The sequence below is a fragment of the Zalophus californianus genome, chromosome 8 (genome assembly GCF_009762305.2).
Source record: "Zalophus californianus isolate mZalCal1 chromosome 8, mZalCal1.pri.v2, whole genome shotgun sequence".
Lineage (NCBI taxonomy): Eukaryota > Metazoa > Chordata > Mammalia > Carnivora > Otariidae > Zalophus > Zalophus californianus.
Window position 1 is genome coordinate 116,344,650 of NC_045602.1, and position 27,789 is coordinate 116,372,438.

Genomic DNA, 27,789 nt, shown 5'->3' on the forward strand with positions numbered 1-27,789 from the left:
TTTCTTTGAACCAAATCTCCTGAGACAACCCAGTATGTAAAATAGAAAAACACAACTGTCAAAAGCAGGTTTATTATCATAATTCAAACACAAAAGAAAAAAAAATCATCCAGTGGTTATGAGGAGTCCAGGAAAACCTGTCCCAGTAATGCCAACTTGGAAGTAAAGGGCTGACTTGGGCAGCTGAGCAGTGGGATTTTCTGCTTGGCAGGCTTCTTCTCCCTCGCCTGGTCTTGGTTTTTGGGTGAGGAGAACGTACCTGGCCCTGTTGGCGGTTGCCACGGCCCCGAGCTTATCGTTTTTTTCTGAAATCTCAACCTGTTCCGTTTGAGGGAGTAGAATTCCCTCATCAAGTCTTCCACCTCCCACTGCTCTTCCTTCAGCCTCCGGCAACAGTGCAGGGCAGCGGGGTCGATGGGGTGTGCTTCTGTGTTGAAGATGTAACCCCCGGCCCCCAGGATGCATTCCCCATAGGGGGTTATCACCGCATCGAAGGTGGAGCCATTGTTGTGGATGAAGTTGGCTGGGTCGAACAGAAGGTAGAGGTATTTCACGGTCTCAGCCAGGAAGAAAGACTCCATGCGGTTGTCCAGCTTGTGGTCTCGCAGATCTTTGATCTGCCACGAGGAAGAGGGAAGTGAGTCAGACCCAGCGTCATGGGGCAGCAGAGGGGGCCGGGGGCCCGCGTCAGGAATTCCTGCTCTGCCACTGAGCAGCTGAGTGCCAACCCCAGGTGTCGCAACCCTCAAGCAGAGTTACAGGGTAAGGCTTAGCTGTCACTCCTCCAGTGAAAACCCTCTGTTGACATCCCACTTCATGTAGACTCTCAAACCGAAGTCCTTATCATGGCCTCACAGGTCCTCCCGGTCTGGCCCCTGCTCTCTCCCTGACCCCTCTGAGGCTCTCCCTTGTTCTTGCGGGTCCAGCCATTGGGCTCTCTGTTCGGTCAGCAAGCGCGTGCACTCCGGCCCCGGGCGCTCCGCATTGCTTGTTCTTTCAGCCTGGAGCACTCTGTCCTTCAGACAGCTGGCTCCCTCACTGCCTTCAGTTCTCCGCTCAGATACCCTCTCATCACAGGGTCTTCCCTGACCCCCCCAGACGACATGACAGTACCTATCCCCTTTATCCTACCTTTGTGGTGACCACACACACAGACTGAGTCATCCCCTTTACCGACACTGTAAAAATGTAGCGTCATTTACTTAGCTGATCCCCTTTGATGGGCATGAAGTTAGTTACCAAGTTTTTGCTACTGTAATAACTAATGAGAAGTCTTTATGAAGAAAAATTCATACTAAGTTTACAACCATGGATGAGTAAGGTTACTTCCTACATTTATATTCGTGTCTCAGAATTAGAGATACATTTTCTTAAAACTAATTCTCAGTGGACATCTATTTTTCACAAAAAAATGTGACTAAAGTATGGACTTATGTACCAAGAATTATTATTTGTCAAAGGCCAAGGAGTCTGACGCCTATTCCCATCATTTGCCCTGGAAGACCTCCAGAGGGTTTTCATTTTCATGGAAATAAGTCAAATGTTCTTAAGAAGTCCCCAGTGGGCTTATCCACTTTGGCTTTTCACAAAATACAACACATTAGACACTAAAACATATCACTGCTTTATTTTTCCCCCTACATACATAGATCTTTTTAAAATATATATATTCTACCTGTAGAATATAACCACATTACAAAATTCTGAAAAAGAAGGGTTTTTTTTTTTTGGTCTGTTTTTAATCCCATACCCTAAAAACCCTCTGTACACTTTTTGGTGAATTTTCTTCCAGACAATTTTCTTCCACATCTGGTTTTTACGTCTGTAATGATAGTTTGTTTATAGCTTGCCTGCTTGGGTCCTCTAAGGATGTGACATGGCTCTTAACCTTGACCCTTTCGATCCCTTTTCACTGGGGAAGCCAGAGTGATCTTTCTAAAATACAAATCAGATAATGTCACTGCTCTGCTGTCAATCCTACAAAGGCTTCTCATTTTAAGCAGAACAAAATGCAAACTCTCCCCAGCCCTACACGATCTGGCCCCTGCCTCCCTCTGAGACTTCTCTCTTCTCCCCTTCCCTCCTTGCTCACTCCATTCCAGCCACACTGGCCTTCTTTCTGTCTCCCAGATACACATTTGTTGTTTTTCCTACTAAAATGTCAGCTCAGGGGCTTGGTCTTTGTTCATTGCTAGAACTCTCGGTCTAGCATAGTGCCTGGTGCATAAAAGACATTCAGTAAACACCTAGTAGTGAAACTACTAGGACCATTTCATTAAGGACCCCCAGGTTTGAATATAAGGCTATGGGACTCTGTTTCCCTTATAGAATCCACCTTACAGGACTTTCCACAAAACATACCCTTGTAAAATAAAGGCGTATGTACACCTCTCTAAGGTCCCTTCAGTGCTAATATTCCAGAGGCTCTTTAGCAGCAGGGGGAGACATTTCTCAACTCTTGGGCCCGTGAAAACACTTACTGTTGCAAATCCACACTCCACCTTGCTGATTTTTTCAATAGATTCCACAGCATCTCTTCCGAGTTCTAAGAGGGTGGGATCCCCCGTGGCACGGTAGAGGTACATTGCACTCTCAATGAGTTCTGTAAAGTCCAAGGCAGACCCTTCTCATCCAGGGGCTGAGCTGGGAAGGCTCCGGGCCCATTTCAGGCAGTGAGAGACTCCTCCCCTCCACACATTGTCCACAAGGCCCCAACCAGGAGGAATATGGGATAGCTCACACAGTGCTGAATTTCCAGAGCCAATATACTCAAAGCCTGAAGCTTAGTGGAGATCAGCATTCAAACTGACCACGGACTCCCATCCCAAGGGAGAGCGAGGTAGCTAGGTTCCAGGAGGGGGAGGTGGCAAAGGCTACTCCCTGTCTCCCAGTATTTGTCTGCTCGTTCTTCCCTTAGTAACAGAATCCTTAACTAGAGCCAAGCTCACAACTGCTTAGACTGACAACTCTTCCAGCAGCCAGGTGTGAGATTAAGGTCCCTGACACCACAGAGCGACACATAAGGCCAGAAGTGAGAGAAAAATAAATGTCTACCTTAATTAAGCTACTACTCACTCTCTGTCACTCATAGCCTAACCTGACCCTAAAACTAAAACTCAATGACTTGAGCGTGAGGCCCTTTCTGAGATGGGATGGACAAAAAGATGAAGGTTAAGGGGCTCCTGGGTGGCTCAGTCGTTAAGTGTCTGCCTTCGGCTCAGGTCATGATCCCAGCGTCCTGGGATCAAGCCCGCATCAGGCTCCCTGCTCAGTGGGAAGCCTGCTTCTCCCTCTCCCACTCCCCCTGCTTGTGTTCCCTCTTGCTGTGTCTCTCTCTGTCAAACAAATAAGATTAAAAAAAAAAAGATGAAGGTTAAGATATTTAAGAGTCAATCTTCAATCTAACCAAGAAATAGCCACCAGTTCACTGGGCCCAGAACAAAGTAATAGTCTTGTCTGACTCTACAACCACAACTGGAATTTGACATTCAGACATGCGCCCCATTTTCAGATGAATATTAGGCAATAGGAGTTGATTCTGATGAGAAAGTTTATTCTGGAGAAAAGAAAACCCAGGAAGATGTGTTTACTGCTTTCAAATATCTGAAGAGCTAGTATGGAAAAGAAAGATTTGACTTCCAGGGTGGCCCCAGTGGAGGAGGGTACAGCTTAAGAGACTTTTCTATTTCTTCACCTATCTCTTTTCAGAGAGGAGAGAACTCTCCCCTCCCTAGATCAACCTCTCCTCCTGATCTCCTTCCCTGTTTCCTCCTGGCCCTTGATCAGTACTTTTCTCTCCTTTTGATTTATTACTGCAAACTCTATTTCTTACTTTCAGAGAAAAGATCTCTGCCTGTCTCCCAGTTCTCCCCCACCTCTCCCTCCCTTTACCCCACAGGTCTCTAGACAATTGCGAATCTGATTGCTCATATTCTAAGACACAGGTGGGGGCACATTTACTAGTAAGAGAACACACTGTGTGCATTCAAAGAAAGAAGAGAGAGTGCTCCAGGGAAGCCTCTTGTCCTGCTGCTAGCAGCTGGCTGGCTCAGGGCACCCCAGGCCCAGCCTTCTTGTTTTCTCTTCCTCATACATGGGCCTACATCGGCTATCATTGCTTTAATTTCTTGTATATTGGCCAACTCTCTAGAACAGGGTGACAGCCCAAGGCTTAGACTTGGACTTAGGAGGAGGTAAAGGCCCTCAGAGACCTTTAGGCCAGGTTCTGTGCTTCAATACTGCTGATCAGAGGCATGTACCAAAGTGTAAAGACACTGGTCAATCTAATGAAAGAGTAGTACCTTATCTCCCGCTCGCTATTGTTTTAGGGGCGGAAGGGCGACTGGACTAAGGCATTACTGGATTCCTGGCTATGCTGCCTTACTTTCCACTGATGCCTTCCGGCCAGCCTATCCTGCAAATGAACAGGGTACCTCTGGAAATAGTGAGCTCCTTGTCACTGGTGTTAACTGAACAAAGACCAGCTAAGCACTTGCACAATGACAGGGGATCTCAATCAGAAGGCTCTCGGGTTCCTTCTAACCCTGAGAACGCACAAGCCTACGTCCTACGTTTAGTCCCACAACTATCTTCATTTTATCTATTGGTAACACTGGGTATGACACCTTCTGAGAGCTTTCTCTTAAAAAAAAAAAGGACAGGAAAGGAAAGGAAAAGAAGAGAAAAGAAAAAGCTGTGAGAATAAATGCATGAGAAATACCAAGAGCAGCCTTGAGGAATCAAAGCGACTAATTTGCTGTTGCTGTTTTACTCCCTCTTCTGTCCCCTCCACAACTCCCACGACAATCTCTTGAGCTAGAGGAGGAAGGAAATGGGGTAGAGGAGGGCAGAAGGGGCAGAAGCCACCAGAAGGCCTGTCCCACAGCTCAAAGGCATTCAGGTGGGAAGGTGGGAAGAGCCTAACAATGGAAATGTAACCCATTTCGGGGTGGGGGATGACTACATGTGCTGACTAAGCTTCCTTCCTCTGGCCCCCTTCCCCTTCTCCTTGCAGTGTTTAACTTTCCTGCAGTGAATCAGAGGATCAGAGCTGGAAAGGAACTCTAAGACAGTTATCGAGTGTGTAATACCTTCCTTCTCCACGCCTTGACTTCTGAGCTGCAAATGGGGAGGTGGACAACACCGGATGATTCATTCCTAAGGTCCATTCCAGAGCTCTAACATTCCATATTATAGAAGCATAACTCACCTGACCCAGTGACTTAGGAAGTTTGTCTACGCTTCTGAAATCCTGATGGCAAGAACTCAAAAGGAGTCAACCTGGCTCTTCCCTTTGCACTCACTTGCCCGAGTTTGAAGGAGCCTAAGATTTAGTTAAGAGGCCTGGGTTCCAGTCCTACATCGTACATTTAGTCGTGGGAAAGCCAGCTCAACCCCCTAAGCTTCAGTTTCCTTATCAGAAAATATATGGGTAAACAATTCCTACCGGGAAAACCACCTAGAGCCACTTCCATCAGAGGGGAAAAAATTAGCTTGTGAGCACTTATGACGCATGGAGCCTCATAGAAACATGAGGGTTTGGGGTTCAGAGAACCAGAGCCTGCGGGGTATGATGGGCCAGAGATCTTGCTTACCTGGCCGAAGAGGGTAGCCCTCTCGCTTCTCTACTGTGTATCCCTGAGGAATGTTGTAGAATTCTGGGAGCCCCCCAAACTGCTTCCATACAGTATAGTAGTTGAGGAAGGTCCTCATGGCATTGTCAATGTCCCCAATGAGGCTCTGCAGGAGAGAAGTGTTGTCAAACGGGCAGCCACCAGGCATAAAAACCCATATACAAAAAAACTCCATGTACCAAACCTCACACACAACCTCGGGGAAGAAAGAGCAAAGGCTTTGGAGTCACAAAAGCCTGCGATCAAACCGTGTCAGCCATTTATTCATTGTTTGGCCCTGTGCCAGACACTTACCTTCTCTGAGCCTCATCTCTCCCATGCAAAATACAAAGGCTCTAAGTTACTGTGAGGGACAGAGGATGTATTCAAAGTCCCTGCTCAGTCAAGCTGGCCACTACAGTTTTTAAATAGGTAAGTCAGCAATCTGGTTCAAACTTTCAAGAATAAGAAAAAGGTTGATCTTACTAAGTCTCATTCCTACCCTATACCCCAGATGAATTTGTATTAGTTTATAAACATAAATATGTGTGAGTATATTATTTTCCCCCGCATAAAAATCGCTTATTAAATATACAGTTCTGCACTTTCTTTAATTCATTTAACAACAGATCTTGATTTTTCATGTAAGTATATAAAAAGTTCCCTCCTCCTATTTACACAGTTGCATAGTATTCCACTGCTTGGACCATGATTTAACTAGTTTCCTATTAACAGCCAGCTGGATTGGTTCCAATGTTTTGCTATCTGCTAGAACAACCAATAGTGTAGTAAATAACCTTGTACATATGCACCTTAAACATATGCAAAGTTTACCTGTAAGACAAATGTCCAGAATCAGGATTGCTGGGTCCGAAAGTATACACATTTGTAGTTTTACTAGCTGTTGCTAAGTAGCTATTAACAATAATATAAGCTTGCAGGGAAACAGCTTTTTGACATCTGACATTTTTGACATCTCCTTTGGGCACCTCGTGGATAGGACAAACTTAACATTTCCCAAACAAAGTTCTTGGTTCCCTCCCTGTCCCACAAAGCTGTCTCCCTACTGTCACCTCTCCCTTCTTAGTAAACGGCACTTAGCAAATGATGGTCATCCTTGACTCCTCCCTCCCCCCCACCCCCACATCCATTCCATCAGCAACTCCTGTTAATTCCATTTCTAAACCATCATGGTTTGTCTCCGTACCTCCAGTGCCACCACCTGGTCTGGTCACCAGCATCTCCCCCTGGGATCACTTCCACAGTCCTCTTGCTGCCCCCACCACTTGTCCTCATGCCCCTCTCCAGTGCACTCTCCCCACACAGCCAAAGTAACCGCCTTCCTACAGACACCAGACCTCAGGGCTTCCCAGGGGCTCAGCATAAAGTCCAGACACCTCCCCACGGCCCTCAAGGCTTTGCACGACCTGGGCACTGCTGACCTCCACTGACTGATCTTTCCCTCCCCTGGACTGTGGCCATCCTACATTTCTTTGTTTCTGATAAACACCCTACTCTTTCCTGTCTCAGGACCTTCACACATGATATTTCCTCCATCTGGAACATCATCCCCCACCTTGGATTCTTGAGATACCAGCTTTAGTATCACATCTCTGACAGGCCTTCTTCCCTCAAGTTTAGGTCCCCATCCAACATTCTCTCTCAGCCTCTCATTTTGTTTCCTTCATTGAGACTTACTATTTCATGCATTTGTCCACTTTATTTTTTCTTTTGTGTCTCATATTCTATAAATTGAACAAGGGCAGCGCCTGGAACACAGCAGGCATTCAAATATTTGTTGAATAAATGAATGAACAAATTGAACATATCTAAGCCTCCTTTCTTCATCTATAAAGCAAAATTTACCTCCATGTGCTGTGATAATTCTGTGTAAAGTGCCTGGCACATAAATCATTCTCATAAATATTTATCACTTCCATGTGTCAGTCACACTACAAGGCACTGACTAGATGTTCAATAAATGTTAGTTATTAGCGTTTTTAGAATCTCACAGAGAATGAACCCACGATCCCTGGTCAAGTCAGGAAAAAATACCACACCAATGAAGATGAAACTCTTTCCTTCCTTATCACACCCTCTTTTATTTTAATTTTTATTTTAGGAAATTTGAAAAATAAAGGTATAAAAAAAGTCACCTTTAACCTCACCACACAGATAACATAGTTTTGGTATCTACCTTTCCAGTTTATATTCTATTCAGAGTTATAGAAATATTTTTTTAAAGCATACAGGAATAAAAAGGTAATCACCTTATCTTATAGTAGTTTACATTTTTCTCTTCTATTCCTTAACATATAAAACCAAAATTCTAGAGTTGTAATCAGTTTACACATAATATAATGCCTCTGTGTGTATTTTGTTATTGTTAAATCTACTTAGAGAAATTTTTTAAAAAATTTAATTATCACTCCTAATTTCTCACTACAGTCCAACAGTATGTTTCATTCCTTCACATTTTCTTGATTCTTGTTCACTACCTCTTCATGTAACACAGGAGTTTACATATTAATTTTTAAAGTTGTAAAATGACCCATTCCATTAAAATATAATCATTCATTTGTTCCTCCATTAGTGGGCATTTTGATCATTTCTAGGTTTTCTTTGTCATGAACTTTGCTGCTAGGAATATCTGTATACATGATGCATCTTTCCCTCTTGAATTATTTTCTTGGGGAACATGCACAGAAATGGAATTTCGCAGGGTCAAAGGGTGTGATCAGTGATATGGCTAGGTTATACAAGAAGGTTTCCCAAGAGGAATGTAGTCACAAATAGTTTTAACACAACAGATTTCCAGATCCTCTACTTTCCTAAAATGGATCTGCGTGAAAAGACGCTTGTTAACACAAAGGCAGGCTATCTATTATCACTGTTTCCTTCACAGTTATCCTTCTGCCATTTTACCTTCTGCAAGGTGTACCTACCAGCAATCTCTAACCTTCCTGTGGAACACTGTCCTGGGGAATAAAGATTTCCTGAGCACCAAACTAGGTTAAGTTTAAAATACTGGTGTAGATGTTGAAAAAATGGAATGACTCTAATCACTGTGTAACAATTCTTTTGCATATCAGATGGTTCCAATACTCTGCCTTCAAAAAACTAGAAGAGGAACTGGTCAAGTTGTCAGCAGAGGGATCATTAAAAATGTTTTTTGATGACAGATCATATGATTATTTTCATCATATAAAGAATGAACCATATAATATCGCCATTTGTGTACGTCAAACAGTGGAATACTGGCAGTTTTATATGGTTCAATCTATTAAGTCAATGATTACAAAGAACTGAATGATGGGCACCTGGGTGGCTCAGTTGGTTAAGCATCCAACTCTTGATTTTGGCTCAGGTCATGATCTCAGGGTCATGAGATGGAGACCCGAAGGCTCTGCACTGGACGTGGAGCCTGCTTAAGACTCTCTCTCCCTCTGTGTGCCCCCCCCGCCGCCACGCTCAAAAAGAAAAGAACTGAATGACATTGCAATAATCAAACTCTTTCCATTCCTATCTACTTATTTATGTGCATAAGGCTCCTCAGCACTTACATCTAAAAAAATGAAAAGAGGAATAAAACTTTTGATACATAACCATGTCCCATTTTAGCAATATGAATTATTCACACACAAACTACTTAAAAATAAAAAAGCCCCTGAAATCTCATTAAGAAATGTATTTCTGGGGCGCCTGGGTGGCTCAGATGGTTAAGCGTCTGCCTTCGGCTCAGGTCATGATCCCAGAGTCCTGGGATCAAGTCCCGCATCAGGCTCCCTGCTCCTTGGGAGCCTGCTTCTCCCTCTGCCTCTCTCTCGCTCTCTCTCTCTCTGTGTCTCTCATGAATAGATAAATAAAATCTTTAAAAAAAAAATTAGTTGCATAAAACCTTTAAAAAAAAAAAAAGAAATGTATTTCTGATTAAATTGCCTTTACGTTTGGCTGCCTGGGTGGCTCAGTTGGTTAAGTGACTGCCTTCGGCTCAGGTCATGATCCTGGAGTCCAGGGATCGAGTCCCACATCAGGTTCCCTGCTCAGCAGGGAATCTGCTTCTCCCTCTGACCCTCTTCCCTCTCGTGCTCTCTATCTCTCATTCTCTCTCAAATAAATAAAGAAAGAAATAGCCTTTACGTTTTATAATTATTTATCGAAAACTGTAAGCTATTAATGTTGCTTTACTCATTTACATACTAATGATAACCAAGTCAAGAAGAAAACAAATTTAATACTCAGAGCCTATGGTCACGGAAATTTTAAAGTATTTTAAATTTCTATGTATACCGAAATTTTATTACAAAGACATAAGAGGGTATCAATAAAATTTATCTGGCATAAAATAGAATAGGATAAAATCCTGTTGGAGGACAATGAAAAATATGAGTTCAAGGAGAAAAAGGGATGGTATACGACTATTTAAACTCATTGAGATTAAAAAACACACAGGGGACTCCATAGTTCTTCAAAATTCTTTTAGTGGGCACTCAAGCAAAAAAATGAGTATCTTAGAAGAGCTGGACCTATATTTAATATCGTCAACAAGTTTTCTCTGAGCCTGTTTCCCCATCTGTAAAATAAGAAGTCTGGCTAAAAGTGCACAATGGGGGACTAGTACATGAATTGCAGTATATCAATTTAATGGAAAATATGCATCTGTTAAAAACTAAAACTGAGGGGTGCCCGGGTGGTTCAGTCGGTTAAGCATCTGCCTTTCGCTCAGGTCATGATCCCAGAGTTCTGGGATGGAGCCCTGCGTTGGGCTCCCTGCTCACTGGGGAGTCTGCTTCTCCCTCTGCCTCTCCCCACTGCTCGTGCTCTCTCTCTCTCAAATAAATAAAATCTTAAAAAAAAAAAAGTAAAACTGACCTATATGTATCAATATGATCTCCAAGACATATTCAGTGAAAAAGTACATGATATATTCCTATCTATGTAAAGAAAAAAAGGTAGATATAAATATGCATATGTTTATGCATATGGATTTCTAGAAAGATATACAGAAAACTGATAATAGGAGCTGGACTGGGGAGGGGGTTTGAGGGTGGGAGCTCGAGATTTACTTTTCACTGTATTCCTTGGTGTGCTTTTAAAATTTACCACCATCTACACGATATTACCTTTTCTTAAAATAAAAAAAGAAACTAGCTTATAAAAATATTGTGGTATTCATAGGGGGTTGGTTAGATGGGTTCCAAGATCCGGCCCTCCCAGCTGTGACTCCATCAGATCATGCAATGGAAAACAATAATGATGGCACGCAGGGCAGCCCCAGCCGCTTTCACGCCCTTTCTCAGGCCCGCTGTCAAGAATGAGGAGATTTGACAGAAATGTCCAGTGGACAAACAGTTGTTGCCAATGGCTGTTACTGCCCAGCCTGGAAAGACACTTGCTACTTTAAGTGGTATCACATTTCACAGCAAACTGGAAGCTCAGTTCCTGACACCTTAGAGCTCCCTTTGGAAAATTCAGCTTGGCAGAATCTTAAGTCTAATTCACTCCAGGTATCTCTTCTGTCTCCAACCCAAGCACTCAAGCAACTGAAATACTTTGACTTATACATCAGAATGAGCCTGTTTTGTCAGTTCCAGAAAAAAATGTCCACCCCTGTGATCATTCCTACCTGAAGACCAGGCCAATAGGCCTCTAGGGACTGGAAGACTGGCATGGACACAGTCCCCTTGTACATCTGCACCCAGAGGTACCAGTCATCGAAGCGGGTGTAATTCCGAATGGCTTTGTTATATTCTGCAGAGAAGATGCAATAAGACACATCAGTGATTATGGAGATGAAAGGCAGGTCTTGACCACAGAAGCACGGACTTACACTTTTGGAAGACCATATGATGGTGTAGCTTCAAAGCAGACTAGGAAGCAACAAGGCACAGAGGAAGGAGCATGGGTTCTGGAGCTAAACTTCCAGACTCAACTTCCAGCTCTAGCCTTACCACTTGCTAGCTGTGACCTTGGGTAAGGTTTTCCTTCTTAAGGCTAAGTCTCATTATCTCTAGAGTGGGGAGAGTAATCCGTATACACCTCATGGGATTATTCAGTCATTCATTCACTCAACAATATTCACTGCACATCTACTAGGTACGGGTACCTACAGGGTGGCAGACAAGACAAAAATGCAGGCCTGGGGCACTTACATTCTAGTGGGAACTTGAACTTATACCTCTCCCTAGACTGTAAATCCATGAATGGCAGGACTTTGTTTTGTTCACTACGGAATCCTCAACACTAGGATAGTGAATAAATATGCACAATAAATTATTATCTAAATGAAGTACCAAATACACAGGCAAATAAATAAGACAATCTCAAATAGTACTGTAAGGATGAAATGAAATAGTCCATGTTTGGTGCTTGGTGTGGCACTTGACCCATCAATGGTATTCACTAAATATGTGCTGAATAAATAAATGGTAGCTATAATAATAGTTATTACTAGGTGCCCAACAATTCCTCGATTTCATTATTGTTAGTGTCCAAGGGCTTGGAGGGTAAAACACTTTTATTCAACAGGCATTAATCAACTACCTACCTCATACAAAGCACTGTGGGAAATATAAAGATGAATAAGGCATAGACACTGCACTCAGTAGGAAGAGCTGTTAACTGTGGATGACAGCTGACTGCACAAAAGGTGCTGAAGGCCTAAATCCTAAGGAGGGATCAAGCTACTTTGTGGGCAAGGTGACATTTCAGCTAGGCCTTAAAGGGTGAATAAAATTTGGACACATGAAGACAGGAAAAAAGGTATTCTAGGCAAAGGGAACACATGTGCAATGGTCAGAAAATAAGAAACCCAGGGCCACACACAGAGAACACAGCATAGTTCACATGGCTCTTGCAGAAAGGCCTGAAGAGGTCTCAGTGGGCACCAAGGAGGCAGTGGTAAGTCTATGCTGGCTCTGAATACAGACTCAGGCACTCAGAACTGAGTCTGTGGGCACTTGGGAGCAACTGAAAGTTTATAAATAAACCACATGTAAATGGGAGAAATCAGGGCAAAAGCCTCCTTACCCCGCCCTTTTTACCTAGGAACATGGCCATGAGTTTCTTATCCTGAAGCAAAATGGCTCCTTTCACCAGGTATTCAAAGTAGGAGTCCACGCCAGCCCCGATGCCTGAGTCCTGTGCCACCCACTTTCCAGTGAGCACATCGATATGGTTGCCAACCTGGGAGGAGAGAGAAAGAGAGAGACAGAGAGACACACAAACACACACACACACACACACACACACACACACACACAGTCCCAAGGGAGGGCTCAAGACCAAACAAGGATCTCCCCATACCCCTGACTGGCCAGTCAGATGCAAGGCAGGCATCCCAGTACTCTTGGGAGACATGCAGGCTATCAGGGTGTGGGGCTGGGAGGCCACAAACTCCTATCAATATCTGTCACTGATTTTGAGAACTGCTCCAGGTAGCATTAAGTCCTGGAACTTCCAGCTAAAGGCAAACAGAGCAGGCTCCGGGCATCACAGAAGGCCCGGAGGAAAGAGATACAGTCGGAAGACAAGCCAGTGTGCACAGAGAGATGGTAAGGGCTGAGAGAATATGGAGTCCACTGCAGTTCCAGTGCTAGAGAAAAACCTGCTTGTGTTGGACCTACTAAGGGAGTTACTATAGGTCTCCAGAGTGGCATCTTCTTAAGGGATTTTCAAGGATTCCTCATACAAGTTTCACTTTTCAAACTTAGAACCAGACTTGCATAAAATGTGTCCCTGCTTGAACAACTTTCAGACAACTCAATCTTTCCAAGTCATAATGACTCACCAAAGGAACTATGAATATATCAACATTACTGCTCCAGTAACTGAGGATCAGAGAGGTTGAGTGACTTGTCCAGGGTCACAAGGTTTCGACGTAGCAAGGCCAAGGCCAATTCTGACTAAACCTAGTGCTATTTCCTGGATAGCTTTGGCTCAATTACTGTTAGTTTCACTGGATTATCTGATTTAAGAGCTGAAACCAACCTTAGAGATCATCTGGCTCAAAGGTTAATAGGTATTGGAGAAGAAAGGGAAGCTCTAGGGTCAAATAAGTTTGGAAAATGTTGAGTTAAGCAAAGTTAAACAGATTTATTTATCACAGGACTTCATAACCTTTAACCTATTCATGTTCATTATGATTCTCCAAAAAAAGACACTACAGTTGACCCTTGAACAATGCAGGGGTTGGGGTGCCTAGCCCTACACAGTCAAAAATCTGTATATAACTTTTGACTGTCCCAAAACCTAACTACTAATAGCCTGCTCTTGAGTGGAAGCTTTACTGATAACATAAACAGTCAATTAACACATGTTATATGTATTACGTACTGTATTCTTACAATAAAGTAAGCTCGAGAAAATAAAGTGTTACTAAGAAGATCATATAGAAGAGAAAATATGTTTATAGTACTGCATTGTAAAAAATCTGTGTATAAGTGGACCCATGCAGTTCAAAACTGTGTTTTCTCAAGGATCAACAGTGCTAACCATTCAACATCTCTCAGCACTGGTGTTCTAAAAAACCCAGTTTAACAAACACAAACAGACAGTAAAAATGAGGGCCAGATGGGCTGGCGATCTAAGGTCGCCATGTGAGTCACGGGCAAGAAGCATATGACCCACTTCCTAGAAATCAAGAGAAGCTCAAGGAATCAAACTCAACAGAGCCCCCTCTCCCTACCAGAGGATGTGCCCTCTCGTGCTCTCTTCCCCTGGGCTAAAACTTGAACTGGAGGCTTGGTTAAATTGCAGTGTCCTGATGCTAAGTCTTGGGCCACTGCTGAGGTCACCCTAAGTGTCCCTTGGCTGGGCTGCAACTTACTGCTCGGAGCCACAAGTCTTACAAGCAGGGGCTACGGTGGCCGACTTGGCTCAGACAGAAAGGGTAGCAGCCGACCTACCAGCCCAATATCTGACCGGCTCTCCCAGAGGCGCATGAGGGCCACTCTGGCCACATCTTCAAACACGGGGTCACCAGTGAGGCTGCTCAGGGTGGCAAATTCCACAATGAAGGTCCCGATGCCTGCCGTACAGGTGACAGGGGTTTCTCCCGGGTTCACACCATGAAGCAGGTTCACTGTCCCATACGGCATGCCAGTGGGGGTCTGAAATGCTGAATAATCACAAAGTAATGATCCCAGACAGGAGTGGGGACACAGGGATGGTTCAACACTCAACCAGCACTTCCCTCTCTATCTCCTGGGTGATCTGCTACAGACGGAGCCAGAGAGGGATAGATGTCATGAATACAGGCCCTTGGTGGCCACCTAACCCAGATGCTGTCAAGTATTGATCAATGGGACCTTTGGGCTATTGCCCATGATGAGGAGGCAAACAACGGGCTGTGCTCCAGGCTGCCATGCCCATGCATGCCCACTTGGGCTGGAGCAGCTTCACTTTTCAGTATTTTACACGATGCCTTCAGAGGCCAGGCAAGTAACGTAGTGGGAAGCACGTAGGGTTTAAGCCGCAGGAAGTGGGGGTGCTTGTGGCACCCTGAAGAGCATGCCCCATGAGAAGCCTTTCATATACTTCTCTGTTTTTGAGTTTATTGAGATATAACTGACGTACAGCATAAAGACCTGACTTACCTATATGGTGAGATGATGAACACAGTAAGTTAACATCCATCAGCTCGTATAGATGCAAAAAGAAAAGATTTGGTTTTTTTCCCTTGTGATGAGAGCTTTTAGGATCTACTCTCTTAGCAACTTTCAAACCTATCACACGGCCATGTTAGCTACAGTCATCACGTTGTACAACACAGCCGCAGTACTTATGGATAACTGGAAGTTTGTATCTTTGACCACCTTCGTCTGATTCCCCTCATATGCTTTTCCAAACATAATTATGACCAAATAAAACCTATCTGCAGACCTGGAGCAGTCCCAGAGGAAGCAGTTTGAGATTCCTGCTTTAAATAGTTTTGGGGCTAAACTATTATCATTTTTTTTAAAGGATATAAATCGCTAAACTACTGATGTGGTCCAACCCTCAATTTATAGGTAGGAAAAGTCATGTCTGTAAGGAAGTGACTCAAAGGTCATACAGAGAGAGCCAAACAGAGCTGGGATGGGAATGCCCGCCACACGCCCACTCTGTTACGCTCTGCCCCTCCCACCCTGGTGCCTTCCAACTCAAGGCAAGGAGCTAGACAAACAGCCAGAGGCAGAGATTTCCTCTCTAGCCCAAAAGGTCAAATAACCCCAGAGTAGCCCATGCGTCACCAAATTGTGAACAAAGTTATCAAACTTCCAAGAACCACAAGGTCCAGCGACTTGAGTATAAGTGGCAAACTTGCTGTGTGGCAGGTACAAGTGGCAAGCGAGGCGAACGCAAGTCACAACCACGGGGCTCACAGAAGCATTTCAGAAAAGTCAGGCAGTGTTCAAAAGAGGGGGAGTGACAAAATCCTATTTCTTCACCTGAATGGCAGTTCCACGGGGGCTTGCTCCAATATGTACTTTCCAATATGTATATTTCTCAACACAAAATGATTCTTAATGACCAAAAAAAAAAAGGAGGGGGGGGCAACCAAGCAGTGTGCTACATGGATGAATCACACAGGATATGATGTTTGTAAGGGGACACGCAGGCTATGGGCCATGAGCCCTGAGTGGATCTGAACGCAGCTCACTCACTTTCCTCCGCTCTTCTCCAGAAAGGGAGAACTGTGGTGGCCGAGAGGTTGATGAAAGCCTAGAGTGATGTGTTTGGGTGTGAACAGCCCCAGAGTCTCCACCACACCCTGAAGAGAACACAGTGTCCAGCTGATGCAGCCGAGCTCAGCTACGCCCCACCAAACAAATACACTGAGGCTTGGTCCGCAGCACTGGACACAGCTTAGCTACAAAACAAGTCCTTTGCATTTCAGTGGTGTTTGAGGTTCTCCAAGCACTTTCTTCTTTCTGACCTCATTTTATGCCTCTCAAAAAGCCACTGTGGCAGGCAAGTGGGAATTATGATTCCCTTTTGATAGATGGGGAAACTGAACCAAGGAGAGAAGAGTGGCTTCGTCGAGACATTGGCTAGACCAGAATCAGGGGCTCCTAACACACAGATCGAGGTTCTTCTCTGGAACCCCTTTATCCCAGCAGTGTGTGGGCCAGGGAGGGGGCAAAAGGGCTCTCTCAAATAAGAGCAAGAGCCTTCTACCCACCAGGCTGGCCTTCAGTGCCACCCTGCAAACAGTAAGGAGGTCAGCTCACCCATCCTGGGCCAGGGTCCCAGCAAGCCCTGGAAATGCCCAGGACTCTCCTGATTTCCATGGTGGGTGCCCAGAGGCAGAGAGAGCAAGTGTTCGGGTGAGAAACAGCAGAAAATAACTCATCATTGCCACTCTGGTCTCCAGCAAGAGAAGCAGGACCTACTGGACTTCCTTTCTGCCCCACGTCAGTGGGGGTCTTACCTGGGAGGAGTTTTCGGGCTGCCTCCTCAGCCATCCTCAGGAGAGGCCCAGAGCAGGGCCAGCCGGCCTCCACTTCCACTCCAGCCTTCTTTGACAGCAAGTGAGCAGACAGAAGTCCTCCTACCACTACAGAGAGTATAAAACACAAGCGTCAGAGTCCCAAAGACCAGTCTTACCCTTGTGTAAATTAACCCTGCATGCTCTGTTGGGTGGCTACTGGGAAGGGGCTAGAGCCACCTAGTGAAAGAATCCCTTAGTCCCACATACTGGTACACTGTTAAGTTTACAAAGTTTTTTTTCTCTTGGTGGGTCCCCAAAACAATGGCTATCACTTGTTTTTAGTCCCTATTGTATACCAAGCACTAGGTACTACTGTCCCCTCTTCAAGTGAAAATACTGAGAGTCAGAGAGGTAAAATGACTTGCCCTGGGTCACCGATCTAGCAAGTGGTAGGGCCAGGTCTGTCTGACTGCAAAGCCTGTGCTCATTCCACTTGGTCACTCTGTCTCCCAATCCCCTCTGAGACCTGGGCGGGGTGGGGGGGAGGGAAGGCAGAGTAGTTATTACTTTCATTGTATTAATTCATCTATTTGGATTTATGATACAATATTTAGAACTTATGTAAAGACATAAATGTTCTGTATCTGGAAATATGGCTGAATAGATATCCTGAATGGCCCTCTCCTTGAAAAAAAAAAAATGGTGACCTTGAGCTTCAGTTTCCCCTTTTCCTGTCAGAGGGGGAATAAGAAACAAAGGCAGAACCTACCCAAAGTGGAAAGTCTGATAAAAGATACCTCATATAGTTGGGATCTGAAAGAATTATATAGTCTGTATAAGGATGGATTAAAAATAAACCCTACATACCTCCCCTAGCATACAGTAAGGAAATGCCTTAGATCTTGATACCAAGTAAAGGGAAGGGGGCGGGCGGAAAAAAGCTTCCCTAAGAATTAGTAACTTCAGGCTGGTACTAAGTTTTACAGCTTGAATTCACACTAACTGAGTGGTCTAAGAAAACTCAAACCTTTGGCATAAAGCAGTTTTTGGGAAATAGTACCTCCAGCCAAATGGCAGAAGTAAACAAAAACTCTACCTGGAAGAACCTACCTTCAATCTAGGCCTCAAAGAAGCCCAGAGATAAAGTCTAGGGAATGAGTGTACATTAAAATCTAAATAAATCACAAAACATACAAAGAAACAAGGCATTGGAAGTACAAACCAGCAGAAATGACAAGAGAATAAGACTTACCAATACATCAAATATTGGAATTATCAGACACAGAATACAAAATAATTATGTGGAAATGTTTAAAGAAATAAAAGAAAGGCTTGGAATAGGCAAGTAAGTAGCAAGAAATTATAAAAAAGACCAAGCTTATTTACAAAAGAACCAAATGGAATTTCTAAAAGTGAAAAATATAATAATTGGAATTAAAATTCCATAGATAGGTTTAATAGCAAATAAGATATCTGAAGAGAGAGTCAGTGGACTAGAAGACAGATTCCAAAAAATTACCCAAAAGGCAACATAAAGAGACAAAATTGTTTTTAAAATATACCGAAGAGATTTGGAGGATACAATAAGAAGGTGTAACATCTCTCTGGGTAGAGTTCTAAAAAGAGAAGAGGGAGGAAATGGGGGAGAGGCAATACTTGAAGAGAAAATAGTTATGAACTTTTGAAAACTAGTGAATGACACTGATTCTCAGATCCAGGAATCCCAAGCAAGATAATAAAAAGAAATCCGCATTTATGCACATCCCAGTAAACCTCAGAACACCGAAGGAAAATAAAGCTCTTAAGAGCAGAGTCTATGTAACAATGATTATTGAAATTGGATGTTGGGTACATGTATTTCATTATATTATTTTTTCTATTTTTATATATTTTTGAAAACTTCCGTAACAAAACTTTTTTAAAAGGAGGGGGAAGCCAGCATAAATAAAACCGATCATCTGCAAAACATAACAATTAGACCGACAGATTACCTCTTAACAATGACAATGAAATGAGAAGACAATGGAAAGATTTCTTCAGTGTGCTACAAGAAAACACCATCAACTTAGAACCATACATCCTGCAAAATTATCCCTCAAAGACCCAACAAAGGCAGTGAGATAAAGACACTTCATATAAACAAAAGCTGTGAAAATCTGCCAAGAACACACCTGCACTAGAGGACTTTCTAAAGGAGGTGCTTCAGATAGAACGAAAGGGATCACAGATGTAAAGTCTGAGACACAGGAAGGAAAGATGGTCAAAGAAGTGGTAAATATATGAGTAAATCCAAAACCTCAACTGTATAGAACAGCAATAATGTATGGAGGGCTTAAAACAAAAAAAAACTAAAATACATAACTATAGCATACAGGTCAGAATAGTCTCAGAGCCAGGTTTTGTATTATTTGGGAGAATAAAGATTGTCGTTAACTCTAGACTTTTGTTAAGTTTGTTAAATTTTCCAGGAGAATTATTTAAAAAGCAAGAGACTGAGCATAGTTTCTACATTAGTAAAAAGAAAATGGAATAAGGGGAAAAAATATCAATCTGAAGAAGGCACCAAAAAATAAAAAAAAAAAAGGGAGAATGAAAAAGAACATAGAGAAGCTGGGACAAACGGCACAAAACAATACCACAGAGATGAATGCAAATACCTAAGTAATTAGAGTAAACGTAAATGGATTAAATGCTTCAGTTAAAAGAAAAGATTTTCAGAATGGATAAACAAACAAAATATGTAATTTCTAAAAGATCTATCTGATCACAAAAATACAGAAAGATTAAAAGTGAAAGAGCAGAAAGAGATCCCGGTCAATGAACCCCACCAACCAAAAGAAAGCTGGTATAATTACATTCGTATCAGCAACAAAGGTACAAGGGAATCTTAACTCACAGATGATAAACCGGACTCAGAAGCTGTGTATAACACAGCAAACAGTGAACATGGCCTTGAACTCGGGTCTGATCCCTAAACCAGGATTTTGTATCATGCTGTCCCTCTGCTCCGTAATCTTTCTAAAAATGTTATCATATACCTGCAGTACAAGTTTAACTGCAAAACACGTACAAAATAAGGGGAAAAAATATAACTTGGCCTCCAGAAGTGAGGCCAAGTTTGTTGAGCCACTGGTGGTCTAGGGGTTCACTGAAAATAAGGGTTGTACTAGCTTCATAAGAATCACTGGAAACCTGGGCGCCTGGGTGGCTCAGATGGTTAAGTGTCTGCCTTCGGCTCAGGTCATGATCCCAGGGTGCTCCTGGGATCGAGTCCTGCATCAGGCTCCCTGCTCCTTGGGAGCCTGCTTCTCCCTCTGCCTCTCTCTCTCTCTCTCTGTCTCTCATGAATAAATAAATAAAAAGAAAAAAAAAAGAATCACTGGAAACCTGATAATAATATTACTACTAGGACCCAACCCAGAAATTCCAATTCATTGGGTTTAGAGAGGAACCTAAACATTCAGCTTTTTTAAAGCTCCCAAGTGGTTCCGATGGACAGCCAGCTTTGGAAACTAATGCCCTAGACTTGCACTGTGTAATGTAATAATCATGAACTACATGCCACTATTTTTTTTAAGGTTTATTTATTTATTTTGGGGGGGGAGGGGCAGAGGGAGAGATTGTCTTAAACAGACCACGCTGAGTGCAGAGCCCAATGCAGGGCTCAATCTCACGACCCCAAGATCATGACCTGAGCCGAATCCAAGAGTTGGACACTTAACCAACTGTGCCACCCAAGTGCCCCCATGTCACTAAATTTAAATTTGTTAAAATTAAATGAAATTAAAAATTCAATTCCTCAGTTACAGTAGACACATTTCAAATGTTCAAAAGCCATGTGTGACTAGTGGATACATCATTGGACAACATAGATACAGAATATTTCCATCATCATAGAAAGTTCTATTGGATAGCACTTCCTAGACAATAAGCTCCAAGAAGGCAAGGGTTACATCCTTCTTGTTCATGGCTGGCTGTAAGCCTAGCGCCAAATATATATTAAATAGAGCAGTCGTTCTGGCACATTTCTTTCCAGTCTTTTCTCTGTCCCCTGCTCATTTCTGAAACTGATGGGGGAATCCTGAGACCTCCACACCCCACCCTCTGAGGGGGGAATGATCTTTGTCAGTCACTGGTTTGGGTCAAGTGCCCTCGCAGGGTTGACCCTTATGATCCTATTTACCACCTCTTGGTTTACACAGAGGCAAAACTCCATAATCTCTTTTCTTCCAAAGGCCCTAGAAGGCAGCCCTCACCTCGGATGTTGGTTTCAAAGACGGAGGCATTCACATCAATATCAAAATCTACGTTGTCCTGGAGCACTTCAACCACTCTTTGGAATTCCGAGACATTCCCCAAAATCTGGAAGGGAAGAGAGACTTGACAGTGAGGCTCTCTCAGGCTTTAAGGCACTGAAGATGTTGGATCAAGAGTCTGGGGTCCTATGCTGGTGTGGCCCTTGCTTATTCAACTTAAGACCTCCAGTTTTGTTCTAGGACTGGTGACAGGAGAAGGAAACACTGAGATCTAGAAATCACCCAATACCAAGAGACCGGTTAAGTAAATTCTTAGGTACCAATTCAAGAGTCACTATGTACCCACTTAATGGAAACAATATAGACTGTAGATCACATTAGGAAATCCTAGTTTGACATTTGCAGTGGGTATCTGTTGTTTTCAGACTTCTCTGGTCACCTTCATCCTCGTGGAAAACACTTCAGGTTGGTTGGTCCAACACTGATTTCCAATCTCTTTTACCCTGGTAGCCTCCCTCTATAGAGGCTGGAAATCCAGATACTTGCTTTCTCTACCTCCTTTGCTGCTAGAGGTGACTGTGTTACCTAAGCCTTGAGGAAGGGAAAGCTTCTGTTTTCCTAAATAAAAAGGGACAGACACTGCTGGCATGCTGTTTACTCTCTTCCTGTCTTGAGAGCAGACTTGATTTCTAGAGCTGTGGCAGCCATTTTAGACCTTGAGGTACTAAGCATGAAAATGAAAGCCAGTACGCTAATGATGGTAGAATGGAAACAGACAAAGAGCTTGGTCTCTGATGGCACAGTTGAACAGCCAACCCCATGCTAGAAATTACCTCCAGACTTCCTTTCACTTGAGAAAATTAAACCCTCTTCATTTAAACCGTCAGCCAAATGTGATTCTAATACTTTTTATTCTGATAGTAGTACCCTAATTCTCTCTTGAGGAATCACTCTTCTTCCACAGCCACTCCTGCGGTTTGGGAGAGGCTGACCCCATCCCCTCAGCTGTAAGAATGGGCACTTGATCTGGACCACTGTACTGTATCCCTTGGCCAGTGAATGGTTCAGGAATAAGTGTGCGGCCCAAGCCAGATCAATGAGACTCAGTTCCTGGAATTAATGCAAAAGGGCTGATTCTTCCCATACACACTGACTGGGAAGTCTGGAGCTACTCTTGGCTACTCTGCCAGCATAAGGAGAGCCCGAGAACACAGCCGACAAAGGAGGCAGAGCTAACAGATGGAGACTCCTGAAGACACTGTTTGTGTGCCTGGATCCAGCTGAGTCTGAGGCCAGCCTTTACCCAGACTTTTTAGTTATCTGACTCAGTAAATTCCCGTCTTGTCTCTATCAGTTTGAACTGGGTCTCTGTCACTTGGAACCAGAACAATTCTATCTCAGCATTCAAGGCATTCAATGATGTGGACTCAACCTTTTTTTTTTTTTAAGATTTTATTTATTTATTTGAGAGAGCGAGAGAGCACAAGCAGGGGGAGCAGCAGAGGGAGAGGGAGAAGCAGACGCTCCGTGGAGCAGGCAGCCTGATGCGGGGCTCGATATCAGGACCCTGAGATCATGACCTGAGCCAAAGGCAGACACTTAACCGACTGAGCCACCCAGGCGCCCCTCAACCTACCTTTCTGACCACGTTTCTCACTGTTCGTCTTCTTCTAACCTATCCTCATCTGCTTCAGAAAAACTGTACCCACTATGCCCCAATTTTTTGGCTTGAGACATGCTCTGCCCTCTGCCAGAATCTCTCCATCACGTGTCTTCCCATTTCCAAATCCAACCTGGCTCTGATTATCAGAATGTCACTTCTCTAGGAAGGAAGCCTCTGATTCCTCCAGCTAAAATGAACCTCTTCATCCTGTAAAAGACTGCATTAACTATATCCACACAACTCTTACAGCATCTGTTTCTTTCCATATTAACAGAATCTTTACCTGGGAAGGAGCCTCATTCATTCCTGCCTTCCCCCAGGGTGCCAAGCACAGCCCATGGAGCAATTCTCGACAAATGCTTACTGAATGATTACATGAATCTCTTCCCACACTGCAGTTAGTGATCTTCTCAAAACAGAAATCTCAGCATTTCCTGCCCTCTACTTAAAATGTTTCAGTGGCTTTCCATTGCTCTCAAATTAGAAATCAAAATCCTTAACATAGTGAACAAGGGCTTCCATCATCCTGGTCCCCAGTGAGGCCTCCAGGTCCACTTTGCTTCCTGCATTTCCTTCTCCACATCCCAGACACACTGGCCCTCCTTCAATTCCCTGCATCTGCCACGCTCTCTCCTGCCGTGAGGCCCTTGCCTGGAACACTCTGTCCTCCCCCTTCCCTAGTCAACACTGACTTCTCTTTCAGATCCCTACTTGAAGTGTCACTTCACTGCTTTAGGGAAGTCCTCCCTGACCTCCTCAGTCTAGGTCTGCTTCCTTTGTTACATGACCACTCACAGAACCATGTTCTCTTCCTTCGGAGCACTCACCTCAATTTGTAATTCTATGTCCTTTAGGATTATTCTTTGATTCTTTGTCTCCCTCACAAAAGTCGTAACTCCAAGAAAGCAGGGACCATATCTATTTAAACTTACAACTATAACTCCAGAGCTTAGCACTGTGCTTGGCATACAGGGGGCCCCCAATAAATATTTGATGAGTGGACAAGTACATACAAATTAACATTAAGGGAAAAAAAGCGAAATTATATCTGCAAGGTGATCACAACCATGTAAACGCTATTAATATATAAAAATGAGAAGACGTGACAGACAACCAGAAATCGTGAAGTAGGGAGAAAGCTGTTAATTATATCTTCTCCTGTGGCCTTTTTTTTTTTTTTAACAGAAATTTCGTTTCTTTTTTTTTTAAAGATTTTATTTATTTATTCATGAGAGAGAGAGAGAGGCAGAGGGAGAAGCAGGCTCCCAAGGAGCAGGGAGCCCGATGCGGGACTCGATTCCAGGACTCTGGGATCATGACCTGAGCCAAAGGCAGACGCTTAACCATCTGAGCCACCCAGGCGCCCTCCTGTGGCCTTTTTAAGTAGGACAATTAAGACTTGGCATGATATAGGGTCACCTGGGTGGCTCAGTCAGTTAAGTGTCTGCCTTTGGCTCAGGTCATGACACCAGGGTCTTGGGATCAAGTCCTGCATCGGGCTCCCTGCTCAGCAGGGAATCTGCTTCTCCCTCCCTCTCCCCTACCCTTTCCCCTGCTCGTGCTCTCTCTCTCTCTCAAGTAAATAAAAAAAATCTTCAAAAAAAAGACTTGGTTGTCATACAGAGTTAAACTCAAGTCCTAGCCCTGCCATTTCACAGCTGTGGACCCTGGCCAACCCATTTTACCTTTCTAAGCATCAGATTTCCCCACACTAAGAAGGAGTAAAGGTACGTACCTCATGGGGTTGTTGGAAGGATTAAACAAGATAACACATATAAAGTGGTTAGGACAAGCCCTATACATAACACACGAACTAGTTACTGCTAATATTTTTTTATCACGAACATGTCCAGTTAGAATATAAGCCTCTGAAAACAAAGAGGGTCTCAAAGTCTCCATATCACCCACAGTTATATAGGCCTATCCCAGTGCTGTGTTCATAACAGGTCCTCTATAAACGTCTGCTGAATAAATGACCCTGCAATGTTTGGAATTCATCCTTTTTCTCTACCTAGCTGGGCAACCAGAACCTCATGGTTCAGAATCCAGAGATAAAAATAAAAGGCTTAAGTGAAGAATTTGTTTTTCACCCACAGTCAAGCTGCCAAAAGAGGAAGGATCTTGGTTACACAACGGTGGTGAGGAAAAGCAATTGTCAAGACACTTACCAGCAAAGTGTCCAGGGCATCAATTAGCGTCAGAGAAAAACTGTAAAAGGACAGAAATCCCAGCTGCTTAGTAAGAAAATCAAACACAAGATAGTAAGGCTGCCCCAGATCAGATACCCCAAAAAAAATAAGTGAGGCACAGCAATGCCTCTACTCCTAACTCGCTTCCAGTACAACACAGAAGCCGTAGTGAAAATTGCCAAGAAGCTCTAACCCATTTAATGCACCTGGGAGGATGTGCTGATATTGCACAACTGTGGTTAAGCATATCATCTATATGCACCAGCATTCTCTCTCTCGCCATAAGGCAGTATAAGATTGTAGCTAAGGGCACAGGCTTTTCCACATCTAGGAATTTATCTCAATTGTACAGAGCTGTATACTTGAGAATGCTCATGGCAGTATTGTGTAAAATAGAAAAAGTTAGAAGTAACCCCATACACCAGTTGAAGAATGATTATCTAAATTGCAGTACATTTAAAGAGTGCAAAACTATGAAGTTGTCAAAAAAGATTGTTATCAAAGTTCTATGGGCTAATGTTAAAATATTCAAATTATATCGTTACATGAAAAAGACAAGGAATAGGCAGTGAGGTATGTTTCAATCTGCATTTTCAAAAAGAGACATATACAGAAAGCAGATTAGGCAGTTGTTTAGGCCAGTGGTGGTGGAGGATCAACTATAAAGGGCACAAGGGACTTTTAGCATGACAGAAATGTACTCTAACCATGGCTGTGATAGTGGCTACTATATGCTTAAATGCGTTCATTTTATTATATGTAAGTTATGCCTTTACAAAGCTGATTTAAAAAGATACACATACTTATATGATGGTATAAACGAAAACATTTGGGAGGATACACAAGAAAGTCAACAGTGGTTGGAGTTCTAGGGTATCGAGAGACTTACTTGATTGTATATGAATTTTGTAACTGCTTGAATTTGCCATTTGCTTACATTTTTTTTTTCAACTAAAAAAAGAAAACCAGCACAAATCTTGTTAACTTCTCCCGTTCTTAGCATACTAATTTGTTAAACGGAGAAAACAGCACTTAACTCCTAGGGGTGTTAAGAGAATTAAATGAGAAGACACAAGTAAATGCTTAGCACAGTGTTTAATCAATGTCAGCCTCAGCTAAATGCAAGAATCTTCACTCACTCAGCAAAGACAAGACAGAGAATTCCCATCTCATAAATGTTTATTCTAGTGGAAGTGAGAAAGACAAACTAGCAGACAAGTGAAAAGTAGTATCAGAGTGAGAATGCTACTAAATAAATAATAAATAAATAAATAAATAAATAAATAAATAGGGTGATTTGTGAGAGTGACCTGTAGCGGTGGTGTGTTTAAGGGAAATGATGCTGAGGTGACATTTGGGCCGCAATCTCAAGAAGCAGTCAAGTAATGTGAGTGTGTTTCAGTTACTAACAACAAATGCTCTAAAGTTTCAAGTTTGGAAGAGTTACACCCTCTCCAGGGCCTGTTTGCCCAATTATGATAAGAGGGGTTGGGTCTTCTGACTTCTTGAGCCCTTCCTCGATAGCCTAGGACTTCAGAGATTTGTCCACGTGTCCAAATCCCCACTGCTGGTGCCTCTTACTGTCGTGGTTGGAGCCCAGAGGTCCAGTCCACCAGGCTAACCCAGGCTTTTTCCACGGTGGGATCCACTTTCCAGGAGGCTGGGTGGAGAGGATCCTGGCGGTGCTGCTGCCTGAATTGGAGGGAACGCGGCCTCACCCTCGCTAGGAGCTTTTCCGGAACTGTGAGGAGGCCGTGAAGCCACCAGCCCCAGGAGACCCCCTCCCCCCCCACACCGCCTAGGGCCGGACTGCCACACCCAAAGCCGCCCCCTGCTCCTCCCACTCGCACTACCTGCCCCAGTGTCGTGCCCGTCACAGGTGAGAGGTCGCAGCTCGTCGTAGGGAAAGGCATTCTCCAGGTAGCTGTCGTAAGCGTGGTAGAACATGGCCTTGACTCGCTCCTGCGGGGTAACAGAAATAAGGACGAGGAAAGAACAAATAGGGCGGAAGTGGGAATTTACCACTGAGCCCAGTGGCGGGGTCCGAGCAGGTCAGGGTGGGCTCCTGGACTTAGGAAAGGAAGGGACCGAGTCTGCGCATTTCCCTTCCCCACCTATGGAAGCGCCAGGACCCTGACCCCTTCACCTGTAGTGAGCGGGGTCGGGCGCGGTGCCATCCGGGCCTGGCCGCACCATGGTGCAGGGGCAGCAGCGCGCACAGGAGGCCGAGCGGGCACGCAGCCGCCGGAAAGGCATAGAGCTCGTGTCCTGTCAGCGCCTCCGCCGCAGCAGCAGCCACCGCCACCCGCTCATCCTGGGAGCCTCTGCCGGTTGTTCCGGGAATCCGCGCCACTGCGCCTGCGCGCTGATGAATCCGTCACCCATTTCCGGACTACAAGTCCCAGAATATAATGGGAGGTGGAACCCAGGCAAAGAGGATCTTGGGACATACATCAGTCCCTGAGGCGGCAAGGAACGTGCCTGAAAAACGGTGGCTACTACAGATACTATAACTAATGTTCTAGTAACAGCATTTGTTGAGCACTTACTGTGTACTAAAACTGTATTGAACTCTTTAAATACATTATTTTGTTCAACGACCGTATAAGCATTAAAGACAGAGGACAGCAGGAGACTTAGATAACACAGGGGTACT

The 27,789-nt window shown here is 43.9% G+C and overlaps 1 protein-coding gene across 1 annotated transcript; it reads right to left on the minus strand.

The window, feature by feature from the left end:
- Nucleotides 1-56: 56 nt before the first annotated feature.
- EDEM2 (ER degradation enhancing alpha-mannosidase like protein 2) lies at nucleotides 57-27,389 on the minus strand. Its single transcript, XM_035728797.1, is given in 14 exon segments — nucleotides 57-617; nucleotides 2,481-2,602; nucleotides 5,595-5,739; nucleotides 11,239-11,363; nucleotides 12,656-12,797; nucleotides 14,519-14,730; nucleotides 17,026-17,151; nucleotides 21,282-21,387; nucleotides 25,113-25,152; nucleotides 26,987-26,996; nucleotides 26,999-27,088; nucleotides 27,272-27,320; nucleotides 27,322-27,369; nucleotides 27,372-27,389. Coding segments are annotated over 14 exon segments (1,734 nt in total). The 3' UTR covers nucleotides 57-116.
- Nucleotides 27,390-27,789: the final 400 nt, after the last annotated feature.